At 41.8% G+C, this 16,591-nt stretch overlaps 1 protein-coding gene across 1 annotated transcript; it reads left to right on the top strand.

Annotated features, from left to right (window-relative positions):
• Positions 1-2,956: 2,956 nt before the first annotated feature.
• Positions 2,957-10,557, top strand: RB195_026379 (uncharacterized protein; the record flags this gene model as incomplete). The annotated part of the gene is made up of 13 exons (XM_064214904.1): positions 2,957-3,028; positions 3,083-3,217; positions 3,270-3,420; positions 5,221-5,319; positions 5,784-5,854; positions 6,178-6,297; positions 6,416-6,547; positions 6,601-6,670; positions 6,938-7,069; positions 7,957-8,114; positions 8,391-8,489; positions 10,267-10,385; positions 10,440-10,557. 13 exons carry the CDS (start codon positions 2,957-2,959, stop codon positions 10,555-10,557), a joined length of 1,476 nt encoding a protein of 491 aa, XP_064070785.1.
• Between the last annotated feature and the right edge of the window lie 6,034 nt (positions 10,558-16,591).

Here is a 16,591-nt window from a genome sequence, read left to right as displayed (position 1 = left end):
CATCTCACTAGCGAAGTGGTCTATGGTGCTTCCTACCGTAACATATACAAGGTGGAGCTGCTATCGTTTGTTATTAGTCAGAAAATAAAGTAACGAACAGTGGTAAGGACTTCACTCTGTTTTGTCATCAGTGTGTTTCCACTGATTGTTGTCCACCTAAGCTAATTCAGAGTCGTCGCGGGGCCGCCCGCGCGGCAGTGAAATCTGCGGGCAGCCGAAAGTAGCGCTCCAGAACGCTCGAGGCCGCATCTTCCGGACCGTTTTTTTTTATGACGATTAGGAAGAAATGGGAGGAATCACCCTCCTCCCCATAATCTACGATCCCGTATAGGCATAACCCACCTGAAACCCGCACCACCCCAGATTCGTGCGGTAATGCATTTAAAACGACATGAAGAACTGCGCAGTTGCGTAGACGGTTGCGCTCGAAGCGGTGCGGTTAGAATCTAGAGCGGACCCTTGCTGATACCATTCCTCGTTGTAGTTCGCAATGGTGCCACCTGGAATGCAACCGCTATTCCACCGCACCTTAGGCGACGCCGCCCGCGCGGCTGTGAACTCCGCGTGCAGCCTTACACGATTGTACTTTGCTTCATGTCGTCAATACGACCTGGTCAAAACGTCTTGGTTTATGGTGCAATATGGCGTAAACACTTGCAGAACTCGTCACTCATTCTCACTATACTATCTACCTAGCTAGAACTGCAGTTGTCACATGTACTGTCGAGTTCCACGCAAAAACGCAAATTTTTTGCAAAAATCTTATAACAACTAATACGGTATTTTCTGAGAAACAACGTTGTGTAGCAAGTAGAATAATTTCTGGGATGAATATCTTTTTCTCTTGTCTATGGAATTTTCTCTGTAGGAATCTTACTTCCCAAATATTTTGACCTGTGACAAATGAAAGCACAAAGGGATTTTTCCTGCTAAGATGTCACCGACAAAAGGAAAGGAAAGGAATAGGAAAAGAGGACCGGAGTGGTCCTGATGCCGGGATTATGACGTCACCTGACAAACAGCTCTAGAAGATTGGATGAAATTACTGTGGTGCGCTCTCGGGTACAGCAAAGTACTCAAACTGTTTCCTTAAAGGTAACATTGGCGAAAGTGTTGGATGTAGTTTTCCTTGCAGTGTTAAATGAAGGTTTGCGTGTATCATCGCAAAAATACGAAATGCAGGAATCAGACGGAACAGCAGTCTAGGGTTGCTCAATTTATCCGACAAAGCAGCTCTTCACACATATATGTAAGGTGGAATGAAAAATTGTGACGTGGATCTATCGTTCGTGTAACAACTGGTTCAGTCAACAGAATGATCACTTATTCTCTATTTCAAGCATCTTCAGTTTTAGAGAGGTGAAGAGGTATAGAAATATGCACGTTCGGGTGAACTGACCAGTCTGATGGTCCTGATCCATCTATTTCCCGAATTTGTTACATAGATGTTATTCATGTGGAATGGCTTGTGTACAGTGGGGTCAAACAGCAGCTCGGTGCAGTTAAGCTGCCGCGGTCGAAGCGGCGCGGTGGCTAGGGCCGAGCTGGGATCCGCAGCGATGAGTGGTGTAACGCTGCCCGCAGAGTTCACAGCCGCGCGGCCGCCTGTTTGCTGGTTATTGAGCCCGCGATTGCGGCGCCCAACAGCCAGCCGAGCGCCGTCCGCGCGGCCGTGAACTCTGCGGAGAGCCTAAGCAAAGGTTCCGTTTCAATCCTAATGTGAATCACTGCTTACGCTGCAAGCGCATCCGCTTAGGTAACTGTGCCGAGTTTCATGTCGTTTTGACCCGACTATATTAGTATTGGCTATCAAAATACACGATTAATGGAAAGCAAGGCAAGGCATTGAATGATAGGGATTCGCAAATTAAACAGGGTGGTGAACGATGGTAGTTAGTACAATTTACCAGACTATTTAAGTACAATCAACCACTTGGAATACTCGGAAAACACACGCGCAGCGCTAAAAAGGGTCAAAAGAAAGACTTAATCATCAGCCGTACGTTCTGTAAGTCATCAACGGCTTGCGAAAAACTGACAGAGGTGTACAATTTAGGGAAGAAATCATAAAAAAAACAAGGTCTGCTTCTGTGGTTTTTACACTCGATAGTTTTATATAGAAAGGTTGTCATACCCTTTATTCAACACTTTCCGACATTTCCGATCAGCGGTGTTATTACTGTATAACAGTAGTTGTATCGTTTAAGACTAATTGATCAAATAAGAAGGGAAAGGTTGTGATCCTCACGACAACTGTAGCCGTTATTTCACTTTTTCGTTGTGATACTTGTAACCTATTAAAGAATCCCACCACCCCACGAATCTGAGGTGGTGCGGATTTCAGGTGGAGTGTTCGTATACGGCATAGTAGATTATGGAGAGGTGGGTGATTCCGTCCATTTCTTCCTAATTGCCTTAAAAAACGGCCCGGAAGATGCGGCGCCGCACAAGGCTGGCCCGCTCCAATCGAACTCCTTGTAGGAAATAGTGCGCCAGATCGCCCGAAGCCGTATCTACCGGGCCGTTTTTTACGGCAATTAGGAAAAAATGGACGGAATCACCCCCTCTCCATAATCTACTATGCCGTAAACGAATACTCCACCTGAAATCCGTACCACCTCAGATTCATGGAGTGATGCCTTTAATGCTGAAGAGCATACCGGATCAAAGATTTCTGCGAACGCCACCCTGAAAGACCTAATCCCGTGAAGGAGCAGGAATAAAATTCTCAAATGGTTTTTTTGAAAGTTGTCATGTTCATGCATATTTGAACACAACATAGATTTGCTGGTTTCAAATGCATTTGACATTGCAGAATTTGTTTACCAATAATTCCTCGATTGCAACCGATTTCGATAACTCCACCATTGTTGTTGATTAAAATCGCGCCAGCAACAGTTTGTAATTAAATGGTGCTGGTATAAAATGAAGTGAAAGTCATGGATTCGGCCGCAAAATGATGATATCTCTAATACTGCTCACTATTGTCGCTCGAGGAGCATGTGCTCCTTTGATGGAAGGTGAAGAGGTAGGTGAAGAATACCTTCATGAAGATAATAAGGAAACACATGTAACATCCTAGATCGAGGGGAAATTAATTTACTCTGGAAGCCCGGACACATTCGAGAATCGAAAACTTGTGAGAGAAATGCTTCAAGCATTGAACATTCGTACACAGAAGCTTCACCGAGCGGGTCAAGGCGGAGGGCCGTCAGCGGTACGTCATAATCATATCCTCATGTGAGTGTCATTCTTCACCTATTTTCCAGAAATTGCCGCCGATGCCTGACCTTGGTCCGAAAAACAATTTTTCGGCGCCATCTTTATCCGAAACGAATAAAGAGATCGCTGATTGGATGTACGAAGGGGACATTGCGCTCACTCCGGATCAGGCCACTTTCATAGTCACTGGCCAGCCAGGTGCATTTCTATCTTAATGTTGATGTTTCAAATTGCTTAAATTGCGAAAAAGTTCAAGTAAGAGTGTTCGTTTGAATTAGCTGAAAATCGCACAACTCCTGCTTCTTTAAGTGCTCCAGTAATAATGGCTGAAATATCATATTGCAGATATAATTATTATGTAACTCAAAAAGTTCGACTTTCAATAAGCCTAGGCATCGCAAGATGTCGTACTGAAATTTAATAAGCAGTACACGAGGTTTTTTATTTTTTTTAGGTAACGTCTCGGCAAAACGACCTTCCTCAGAGTCTGAAAGGGGGGTTCAATTCACAATCCAAGCAATCAAATCCCTCCACAATTAAACAGACAAACTCTAGGCTTACTTTCTCAACCACTAACTTAGTGACTGCTCACCTTGGATCGGAGACGCCTAGCAGAGGCCGCTGTCTGATCGATCACGAGAATGAATTATTCGAATGTCTCATTCGAATAGGAAAAGCCATCCGAGATATGGAGTGCAAGGCCGAATGGCTCCCGATAACGCTCGCAGCATATCTCGGATGGTTCTTCTGATGCGGACGAGGCATTGGAGTCATTTGATCTCGTGATCAATCGGTCAGTCCTTCTTAGTCGTCTCCGATCCAAGGTGAACAGTCGCTCCATCAGTGGTTGAGAAAGTAAGCCTAGAGTTTGTCTGTTTAATTGTGGAGTGATTTGATCGCTTGGATTGTGAATTAAACTGCCCATTTCAGACAGTGAAGAATGCCATTTTGCCGAAACGTTAGTAAATATTAAAATTATTCAACAATCTCGTGTACAACTTATCAAAAATCAATACATCTTATTATGTAACTGTATTAAACGTTGAAAAGTAGAATCATTATTATCATAATGATTCCCATTTGCTTATTTTTGAATTGTTCTAAAAAAAGTTTTCGAAAGAAAAGCTTTGAAAAAGGATTTCCTTCTAAAGAGATTACGTGCAGTGTTGTGTTGTCACACACTCGCTTCGGTGCATATCACGATTTCAACATCGTCGCGGAACCCACAGCACAAACGTAAAGTTAGCAAAGCAGATTGCGGAACCCAGCGCGGTTTCACTCACCTTTTCCTAGTCGCCGTAAAAAAAAAAAAAACCCGTGGAAACCTCTTTAGTTCCTACAAGGTACGTTAGAACGCTCCTCTTCGCATGCGTTCCGGTCCCCTCAGCAGCTTATTCATTGGTTTCATTTGAATATGCGGGTGAGAAGACATCACTGATCTCCGACCGCTCGTTCCAGGAGCGGCGCGTGTACAAGAATGGGAGGTTGCAACTAAAATCGACGATGACCAAAGGCATCACCCCACGAATCTGAGATGGCACGGATTTCAGGTGGAGGATTCGCATACGGGATAGTAGATTATGGAGAGGGGGTGATTCCGTCCATTTTTCTTCCTAATTGCCGTAAAAACGGCCCGGAAGATACGGCTTCGGGCGTTCTGGCGCACTATTTTCTACAAGGAGTTCGATTGGAGCGCGCCAGCCTTGTGCACTAGGAAGAAATGGACGGAATCACCACCCTCTCCATAATCTACTATCCCGTATGCGAATACTCCACTTGAAATCCGTACCACCTCAGATTCGTGGGGTGATGCCTTTAAGGAAGGATGTGCGGAACCATGCTGGGTCCCGCAACTACCCATACTCTACGCTTTTGCTTTGGGTTCCGTACTCGTAAGAATTGGAATACGCTGGATTTAAATCCATCTGCTAGTAGTAGTGTAAATTTTTTCATTCTTCTTCTACTGCTTCTTTTTTCACAACTACAGAACTTTTACAGTGAAAGGCGCATCTCGCTCAAAGAGGGCATGCATAACAGATCCATCTGGATTTTGGGATCCGTTGATTCCGATCAACTATACGTTTGACAGCTCCCTGAGTAAGTTCTTCAGCAATACGGATCTTCATAAGCTTGGAATTTCTTAGCCTCCAATTTTCTCGTTACTAAGCGCTGCTCAAGGTGGATTGACTTTTCCTACAAGAACATGACTCGACCTAAGCCATTGTAAAGACTAATGTCAGTCAACGATTTTTGTGTTCTTGCGGTTCAAGAAATTCAAGACGTATAGTAGGGTCAAAACGACATGAAGCACCGTCCAGCTGCGTAAGTGATTGCGCTCGAAGCGGTGCGGCGGAGCGTAGCGGTTCGGATCTGTAGGGACACTTGCTGACACCGTTCTTCGCTGGTCCCAACTCGACTCTAACCGCTGTCCCTGCCGCTTCGAGCGCAACTGCACCGTGCTTCATATCGTTTTGATCCGACTATACTGAGCTAATGTGCTCAAGTCCCACGGAGTAAAGGCTCAGTGTTACGTTATTACGTTTTCTAGGATTCACTTTTAGGTAGCGATGTTGTTGCTCTCATCCGTCAAGGTATCCGGTATTGGACAACTAACACATGCATGAGTTTCAGGGTGAGAAGGGACTGTTTACACGTCTCGAATGATGCTCATTCTTGCTCGCAATTAAGAGCTTTTTGCGGGAATGAAACCTTTTTTTTTTGTTGGTGCTCGCCTTTCCAAAACGTTTAGCGGAAGCGACCGCCACATTCCCACGGGCGTATTATGCGATCTATGTAGTCGAAGCTGGATTGACCAGTGTCCATCACATTCATATGTTAACGAATTGAAAACTCGCGCATAGATAACTTCAGCAGGAGATTTTATGAAAATCGTAGAAATAAAATGTTTGCACAACATCAGTGAAAAGATTGAATACATGTCCCATGAATATCTAGGAAAATCCGAATGGAATCAATCGTCTCCGATTTTATTCTGGCAGCGGTTGTTGGTCCTATGTTGGCAAGCAACCCACATGGCCTAGCCAGGACGTCTCAATTGGAGACGGGTGCAGCAATGTACGACTTTCTGACTTTCCTTTGAATGTTGCATGAATGATGAGAGGATTTTTAGTTTCAGTTCTTTCAAGGTGTTTCTTCGGTATTTTTTTTTTTGGATGACCGAGTTGAGTTGCAGCTTGGAACGGTAACGCACGAGATTGGTCATGCTCTAGGATTCTTCCATACCCAGTCTCGCTACGATCGCGATAATTGGGTTTCCGTCGACCTCAGCAATGTTCAACCAAATCTCCAATATAATTTTGCAAAGGTATCAGTGATTTCTTTGCTTTGAAGCCTTCCATCATGTAAAATACGTTGCAGATGACACCTGCTACAGAGAACCATTTTGGGCAACCCTACGACTACGGAAGTGTAATGCAGTACAATCCTTGTGAGTTCTGCGATTGTTACGCCTAAACAGACAGTTTTTGTTTACAATTCTTTCTTTTATTCTTGGCACTTTTGATTTACGAGTTTAGATTTACCTTAAGATAGAAGAAATCAAGCCAGTCCCTTCAGTTTTTTTCCTTTAAAAAGCAATCAGTTCATTTGTGGGTAGACGTTTGGTTGAGTGTCATGAGTCTCGGACAAAAATTTCTTTTTCTGGGATCATAAACATCCGGATTAAGACAAGAAAAATCGAAATTCTCTTTCTCAGATGCGTTCGCCATGAATCCGAATCAGTACACTGTAAGAGCGTTGAATATGGGTTACCAAAACTCCATGGGACAACGAGAAGCGCCCGCATTTTCAGATGTTCGTATGATGAATTGGCTCTACAATTGTTCCAGTAAGTCTTTTCTTACTTTCATCCTCAACATCAATATATGATACACTGTAGTCATCCGAATTTGCAGAATGTTTCCAGACGTAAAATGTCTGGACACATTCTCACAACGTCGTACACACTCGTGTGCGACGTTGTGAGAATGTGACTTGATCGTGTTTCCTGTAAGTACCAAGCGTTGCCACCTAATCTGGACTAAGTGCTCTGAATTCAGTTTTCAAATTAAAAATAGTATTTGCAAAAATTTGCGATGCTGTTTTCCATCCCGTGTACATTTCCCCTCATAATATTTCGAAAAAATATTTGTTTTTTAAAGTTATAAATTTCTTCGTGCACCTAGTTATAGTTGGATCAAAATGACAGTGAGCACTGTGCAGTTGCGCAAGCGGCTGCGCTGGACGCGGCGCGGCGAAGATGGCGGTTGGAATGGTCAAGCGACCATCACGAACTGCAGTGATGAGTGCTGCTAACAAAGGTCCTTCGGTCCTAACCGCTACTGAGCTCCGCGCTGCCTTGAGCACATCTGATTATGCAACTGCACCACACCTCATGTCTTTTTGATACTTCCATGTATCTGTGCGATATTTCATCTAGCCTTAGTAGACAGCTATTATGTTTTTTTACGAACAGAAACTAAGATTCCCATTAAAAATGCATCCCACACATAAGAGCTATCTTATCTTCATCAAATAGGGAGAATTATTTTTTTTATGAGTGTCGTACACGTAAGTGGTGAAGTGTTTGTCCAGTAGTTTAAAAATTGGTGTAAGCGACCACTCATTATTCAGGTTAGCTTTATGAGCACCTTCTTCCTGTTTGTTTGAGGTTAATTCAGTTTTCCACGCTTTATTTCTTAAAGTAAAAAAGATGTTTGTGAATGGAGTTTCCAGGCTTCTGCTCCAGCGTACCCGTACCTCCTTGTCGCCCACCCGGCTACCAGGATCCTCGAAATTGCAACGGATGTAAATGTCCACGAATGTTTGGTGGACAGTATTGCGAACAACTACCAAGCGGTTCAGCCTTGAACTGCAACGGTGGTGTTATACAGGTGCATATCATGAGCAGCTTCCAATTGGCATACAGCAGCTGGTTACTTCCGAACTCAGACATGCATAATGTATTATTTATAACCACACTTTTTTCTGAGGTTCTGTTCAAATCCTTTCCACTATTCTGATAATTTGCTTCGTACACAAGTGGTTCGACAAGTTCAAGACCAATTTCACAACATTTCGCTGTAAATGTGCATCCGGACGAGCTGGGATGCAATCAGAACTGCTGATACAGATGCATAAATTTTGAAGTGCTAGGGACATTTCATCAGGCAACGTCTTCTTCATGGTCGACCTTGCAAGGCACCGCAGGAGATCTGAACGATTATTCGCCGAAGATGGATGCTGCGGACTGCTTTTGGCATATTACTGTGAGAATTTCCTGCTTGATTAAGAACATGATTTAAGAGAACGAAAATTTATGAGATGCGTTGATTCAAATTCGCAAGGTTTCACAAACCTTGTGGCGTAATAAAATTTGTGTATTGTTGCAACTTGGAGAAGACTTGTATCTAGGAAGACCTGAAAGCTAGTTCTCGTTGGCACTAGGACACAGCGCCAGCAGTGAGGTTAAAAAAGAAAGATTACTAATGTATTAAGCATTCCTTGTCTTGGACGTTGAGCTAAGCAAGCAGTCATAGTCTACGGGTGCCCTCTTTTTCTTGATACGACTTTTCTGTTTGTCTCTTCAGGACTGCCCTTCATTTTCATAAAGGCCAATAATAATTGCGATCAAACTAAGAGTTACAGATGAATGGTTGCTTACCCGGTAGGTGTGGTGGGAAGAGGAGGCCCAGTGGGAAAACCGCTAAGCTTTTAGGAGAAACTAGATAATAAAAGAGAAGTAGGCAAAATAGAAGTGAAAAAAGGGCTTAGTAACAAGCAAACAATCTACAACATAGTTTGCAAAATGGATGAGACGGGAAAACCAATTAATTGTAATATCTATACAATATTCATATACCTATTAGTAATATCCATCCATCTTGTAAACAAAGCTGTACTTTTTTTTTTGAATTCATTTTGTATACCTGTGTACAATGAGATTGGATGAAATTTGGGGAAGATCATCATGCTTATGCTATGCTTATCATCCATTTCTTTGCAATTAGATGTGAGCGCTGTCCATTAATCACGTTTGAGGATCGAATCTGGCCTGAGACAGTTCTCATGTACACAACTCGAAAGAAACGGGTTTTACTAGAGCTACACTTCATCCGTTCATCCGTTCAATCCAACACACCATATTTCCCACCATACTTTCTCTTTATCTCATTACCTCTATTTATTTGGTCTTTTTCTTGGCTTTTCTAGTCTTGTATTTATAGTATCAAATTTGAAAGAAGCACAACAATTTTCTTCTTATTTACTTGAAAAAGGTTTTCTGTGCTGCTGCTTGTTAATCATTTCTTTTCTTTCTCTATATTACCTATTTTTCCCTTAGTATGTCGTTTTCCCCAAGCTTTCCTCCAACTATATATTTCTTGTAGCTCGAAACACACCGTAGTCATTGTTATATAGATAAAGTCAATCTGCTGGTTAGAGTAATTTGCAGCGGACAGTGAATGTGGTAATCCATAACTGTCATAATCCTGAACAAGTCTGGCATCAATGCATTCATTTACCCTGGCGGGATGAAAGACTTGGTAAGATTCTTGCGGAGTCAAATCATCTACCTAATGGAAATCTCTTCGCGCAATATGACTCAAGTAACCAATATCTTTTCCCATCAAATTTTTCTTTGACAAGGCAAGTCTTTCGGTAGAACTCTTCTCATAAAAGGGAAATGAAGCTGCCTTCGTTGAGACGAGAGAAAAGTTTGATAGTAGGTCAATATACCAAGACAGAGCATAGAATCCTTCTTAACAACACTCCGTTTCGTTTCACTGAACTTACAGGCTGGGTTCCTTTGTTAAATAGGCACCACAAAGTTCCCGTTACATTTTTATTCCATATGTTGTTCCATTCCATCATTCCAGTCTTTTTCCCCATAATATAAGGAAATAATACTCTTCGAAGTTTCGCTGTTGCTATTGCAAATTCCCGCTAGAATACTGTAGTGAGAATAGAATACTGTAGTGCTACTTCAATATATATATATATATATATATATATATATATATATATAATATATGTACACTAATACAGGCTCCTGCTGGACGCAAAATTCAATTACGTTTGAGTGCACCGCCAAGTAATTGTATGGAGGGATGCCCATGGCAAGCGATTGAAGTTAATCTCGGACAATTCGACCTTTATGGAATGATGTAAGTGAGGCTTCTACACCAAAACAAGCTTTTCAAATGAGCCGTTTCTTGCAGAATGTGTTGCCAGTCTGCAGTTGGTCAGATCTACAACTCTCTGAGCAATTTGGTAGCTATTCGTGGAGTGGTCCGCTACAATCAACTCACATTTAGCCTCGATTATCGTATTGTATAATAGTGAATTTTTATTTATGGTCACTGGACACATTAGAAGTACAATTCAGATGAATGAATTACAAATTGGTATCGAGCGTTGCCGAAATGAATAGTGAAAACAGTCCGAATTCAATTTTGAAATATAGCTTAGCACATTTCTTCCTCAAAAGGTTGTACTGCCACGGACGACATCGGGTAGATCGCTAAGCAGAACGCGAAGTGCTCGGAATGTCCAATCTGATGAGATCAATTTCTGTCTGATTTTCGTTTCAGGCAGCAGGATATGAGTAGGGAAATTCGAATATTATAAAGTCTTTGTTCCTGCAAGTTTTCTAGGAGGTACATGCCCGTGCCGTGATCTGGGGCAGTAATTTACAGCCGTCAGAAATTGTTTCTACCATCTTATTGGGTTGAGGAATAAGTCGTTACCGTTTTTTTTTTCAAGATGAAAACTTAACACAGAAATAGAAAGTATTTTCAACATCACAGAAATCATCCGATAGCAACTTCTTTTTTTTTGCAGCGTGATAAAGCAGCTAAATGGTACTTTGAAGGGCAACGAAGGAGGTATGGAAATTTCCGGAAAGAACAAAAAAGACTTGAAAAAAAAATGCGAGAAATGACGTTGAAAAAGCCAAATAGATGCATGAAGAGCAGGAAAGCTAATGAAGGAAGAGAAGAAGTTGTCTGGAACGATGAGAAGAACAACAAGTATAGTCCTGAATAACATGCGATAGTTCTCCGTTTCTGAAAAAATTAGAACCGAATTAAATTTTCCCTTATCTCCCGTCAGTGGGTCGAACCGTACGTAATACGTTCTCGAAGTAAAAATTTCCAGCTTTGAGATTTGAGCTTTGCTTTGAGCTGTTGTTTTATTCTTTCTATGGAACTGCTCTTTTGTAAGGATAAAACACTGAGAATATCTTAGGTCTTTTTAACATGGAAGAAAACGCCCATGGGTAAGTTGTCAGCCTAATTAATTGATGTGAAAAAACATTCAAGGAGAAATTTGATTTAGTCGACTTTTAAGTGCCATCAACGTAATGGAAACGACACAATTTTGTATTTATCGAAAAGGAAGGGTAATGGGAGCGCTTTCGAGACGTCTCTACCATATCGCCCCAACGCTTTGGTCCCCTTCGAAACCTCTGCTCCTCGACCACCGTTCCTCAGCTCGCGCTGCTCTCATTTCTGCACCTCATCGATAGCGCTAATTTGAGTTGGTGCTGTCTTGTGGGACGATAGACAATAAATGGATACCATACTACTGTACTACATATCGTCACATAGACAGTGCTTAAAGAGAATTGTATAGTTTCAATGGGAAAGCTTGGTTGTTGTCTACAAAAATTCAAGTTACTCGATAGAGATTGAAACGAGTGGAGGTCCAGTGGAGTAAGCTTTGAAGAATATGGCGGATGAGGAGGAATGCTGAATTGCTAAGAGTGGCCTAGTTTCCAGGACGAATGTTGTTATGTTACAAAACCACTCGATGTTCTCTTTTTGAATAAATAAATTTGTTGAATTTTCTCTTTTTTTTTGAATAGCTGCCTCAAGTTCTCGAATTTATTAAGAAAAGAGCCCAACAGCATTTGTTTAATGTCCGAAAAACAACTGGTAAAGAATTTCCAGCATTAATTTCCTTGAGAAGAGGACGAACTAGATTATATATCATATCAGTTCTTCACTGTAAAAAGGCTGTTTTTGGATGCTGCTGATCATATAGCTCAGTAACGAGAAAAAAAAATAACAATGTTCAGAGCGTCATGTGAACGGCTTTGGATCACAACGCACCAGTCATTTTGCAACTTGTTATCGTAAGTACAATATTAGGAAAGTTCACTCCTGCAACTTTGGAGCTGCATAGACAGGGTAAGAATTAAGATACTCTGAGCTGCCTTTGCTCACCGCCAAAATCTCTCTAAAGTAAAATCCATTAATCAAGGGCGCTTCTGCGTTGCTCACGTGAGAAAAAAAAACCTATAGAAAAAGTTCAACGAGGTTAATCTCAAGTCCTAGCTGTTGTCTTCTTTCTTCGATTCACCCCACCCCCTCTCCTTTTGCATTTTCTCTTCCACTAATTGTTTGTTTTATTCTGTAGTACTTTCGTTCACTATTGTTGTTTCTATACCACGTCGTTTGATCAACTTATAGAAAACAAATCTCATTTTCTTGATTACAAACAGTAATACAGGTAGGGGAGTTGATACTTTTGCAACTTAAGTACAACGAAGGAACTTAAAAGAAAAGAGCGCGTCTGCAAAGACCCTCATTACGTATCACCTGTATCACCTGTGTCCCGTTGCCCATAGATTTACTCGAGTGAGCACCAATAATATTTTCATTGGAACCGATCTGGAGGAAAGGTTGCTCAGTGGCTTCTTTTCTCTCAAGAGAAAAGAAGCCCGAGAGACTCGAAGAGCATCGTATCTTTCTTTGAAGCATTTTCTAAGGACTGATCGTTGAGTTGGCGGTCTTTATGCGGTGCGTTTGATGTCGCGTGGTATTAATTCGCTCACAGCTCTGGTCCAACGATTATCTTTGAAACGCATCACGTGTCCGGCCCACCTAGTTTTACATTTCTTGGTAAATGCGGCAGCATCTCCGATCTTCAGGCGGTGACGTAGGGCTGAACTTCGAATTCTCTTCTTCAATTGCATAAAGCAAGATACTTCTGGCATCTTTTAAATGCGTGTTCTATAACACTGACCACACTTTACTCCTGCTTGCGAAACGCCCAATTTACTGAAGCGAAGGTCAAAGCAGGAAGAACGATGGTGTTAAATAGGTGAGCATGGACCCGGCTGTTTTCAGTCCTCTTCATTACATCCTCTATGCTCTTATTTACTCTCCAAGCCGCTCGTTTCCTCCTCCACAGCTCTGTGCTCAGGTGGTTCATCATGTTAATTTTCCAACCTAAACATAAATCATGAACATCGTAATTTTCCAAGTTCAGCTGGAGATCGATCCTTCTAAAAGTTTTATCAAGTTCATTCAACATCCGTTCCGCCTGAATGATCGTTGATGTTATCACAACGATGTCATCAGCGAAACGAAGATTGGTGTTAATACCGGCTTCCACTTTCACTGTTATTCCATTCGAATCCTCGCATCGCTTCCTCGCGAGTGGCACTGGACATTTTGGGCAAGATTGTGTTAACCTGACAAACTCCTCTCTTCACATTGATTGTGGCATTGTTGTTAAATAGGCAAATTTTCGTTGTGAGGTTGTTGCACAACCTATGAAGTATCTTTATGTAGGAAGAAGAAATACCTTGTCCAAGGGTTCATTGTTGCTTCAACTTCAACTGAATCGAAGGCCTTCTTCAAGTCGATGAAAAAGATGAGACAAAACATCTTGTACTCTCGTGATACTTCTATGGGTTTTGAAACGGTGTGTATGTGGCTAGTCGTGCTGAATCTTTTCGAAACTCCGCTTGCTCGCATGGCTGTCCTTCACCTAATGTTTTTTCTATCGTGTTTAGGCTTGTGAAGAGCTTGTAGACGACAAACAGTAAGCCTACAGTTGTAGTTACAGTTACAGAGTAGTAGTATATAGTTGCCGATGTCCTGTGGGTCTACCTTCTTATACAGCACAGTCTTTCTTGTTTTTGCATAGCTTAGAAACCTTGCATCCCGACGGGTAACAAGTGGAGAGCTTGGTCAGTGTGTTGATGACGACTAGCGGTAGGTTCTTCAGATGTTCAGACCTGATCTTGTCAGGGCCGGGTGAAGTTCGATTCCTCACCAACATGATGACATGACGGATTTAAGAAGGGACCTCTGGAATGACATGTCCATCTTCGCTCAGATGGTGGGGAGGCAAGTGGACGTGGCTGTCGAAGAGACTTCAGTAGAAGCCGTGAATGATCTTCTCCATCCCGCTTCTTGATGTTGTAGTTGTTATCCGGACTTCGAAGAGCAGTCACTGTTGTTTTACGATTGGCGAAGTTTCGACGGGCGTAGCGAATACTCTTACCTTCCTTTGCTGCTTCAGCAAATACTGCTGCTTTTCTCTCTTCCTGATCTTCTTTTATCCCTTTGGTGTCTCTTCCTGGTTTTGAAACTTTTCGCTTTCCTCATACAGTCGTGAAGATGTTCTTCAAGCCGAGCATATTCGTCGTCATTGTTGTCCACGGTATCTTCCCAAAAGCCGACAAGCAAAGCGAAATTGATGATAGTTCTGGGAGTCCGCACTGTTAAATCGCGCCTTTCTGTCCCCCCTGCGTGAAAGAAGATCTTTCTTGGGAAAAGCGATGGTTCAATTCCGTATAAAACTTTGGTGCAACAGCGACTTCCGTCAAACGAACGACGTGGGAGTCCTCCGATGAAGGGTGCCATATTGAAGTTGATCACATCACCGATGGTGATGTTATCAACTTCAATATGGCACCCTTCATCGGGGGACTCCCACGTCCAACGTAAAGAGGGGCTTATGGAATTGTGAGTGAGTAGGTGGTTTTTGTCGCCATTTTGAATTCGGAACGCTTTTCTTCTTGCTCACTCTATTGAAAGCCGATATGAAGTTCTTTAGGTGTATAATCTTCTCTGTAGAACTTTTCCAAGTCCTTGTGCATAGAAAGTTTCCACTTCTCCTTCTTCATACGTTGATGTTGAAGCTTAAGCGACGAAGGAACAACGATGAACAACGGGATATCACACAGGTGATGACGGGTGATGCACTGTTTTCAAAAATTATTTTAACACCTAAAGAGTCGCTCTAAATAATAGTTAATGAGCAGATTCTAAAGCAAGAACCTGATCCTTATCAGTAGGCTGTGAATCATAACATTCCACGTTTATCACGGTTTGGAAGAGAAGTAAAAGGAAGCTTTGTCCAATGCTACGAGTAACATTTCCAAATTGTAGTGGAGAGTGGAGTCAGGAGAATATAGATATATGCAGAATTGAAATCAAGTTCGTATGATAACTCAACGACTTTTTGAAATTCTAGGTTTGTCATTTAAATAAAAGTGCCTCGGAATATCTCTCTTAATGCAAACAATTCTGGAAGCAAAATAAAGTTTTTGCTTATAACAACAACATAACTTATTTTGTAGAAGAAATCTACGGAAGATGCTCGATACCTAACTGTTTTGCTCATCAGTTAAGGCGACTTGAGCTAGCAATATAGAAAGTCCGAACGCGTGTCGTTAGCTAGAGGTTCGGATTTTGTGACAATTAGAAGAACAACAGTGCGGAAAAGAACTAAAGAGATACCGCTAAATTACAAGCTTGCCCTCACCGAATTTTAACTTTAATGGAAGCTTAAAAAAAATAAATCGTTGAAGACCTTTGTTCCATTCAGCAAGATAACTGCTGAGCTTACTAATGTACCACACGAAAAAGGGAATGTGGTGAAAATATTGTAAACGCAATTCTGACCCTTGTTCTCCAAAAATTTGAAAGATACTTTCATAAGGAATTGCGAAGAACTCGAGACCGTGAAGGCTGCGCTGCGCGCGTTGAGCTATTTTCTCGAGCTTAGTGCTGAGTGAAATTTTTGAAGGAAAGTCATAAAAATGTCAGTATCCAGGGCAAAGGAATAACGAATCATTTCGAGTGCGTTGCTATTTTGTTATATATTCGTTCGGAATATTTGTTCTTAAAAGTCAGTTCATAAAGAAATCAAATAAAGCAGTTTACCATTTGTTTTAAAATTGAGAGACGCTCCTGTTTCTGCTTCCAACTCCAATTTTCTTAAAAGTGAACCGCCCAGACGAAACACTCAGTGAATGTTAACTTCGTTAGAAGCAAGGATGGAAGAGTTTAGTTTTTTTTCTTCTCTTCAAGCGTTTGCTCTGATCACTTTCTTTTGGCTATCTAGGTCTAGTGTATCTTACAGATAGGGGAGAAATGCAACTGCGTTTGAAAAGGTGGAAGTTGCACGAACAAGACTCTCGATTTCTGATTCATCAGAAACTAGGCTTATAAAAGTTTTTCAGAAAGGAAAAACCTTCCAACGTACTTGCAGAAACGCTGGCGCTTTTCAGGAAGGTGTTGGCGTCTGCAAGTACGTAGAAAGTTGTCATGAAGATTCCTAAATAGCTGTC

The sequence above is a fragment of the Necator americanus genome, chromosome X (assembly GCF_031761385.1).
Source record: "Necator americanus strain Aroian chromosome X, whole genome shotgun sequence".
NCBI classification, from domain to species: Eukaryota; Metazoa; Nematoda; class Chromadorea; order Rhabditida; family Ancylostomatidae; genus Necator; species Necator americanus.
The sequence above is the reverse complement of the archived record's forward strand: the minus strand, read 5'-3'. Positions and strand labels throughout refer to the sequence as shown.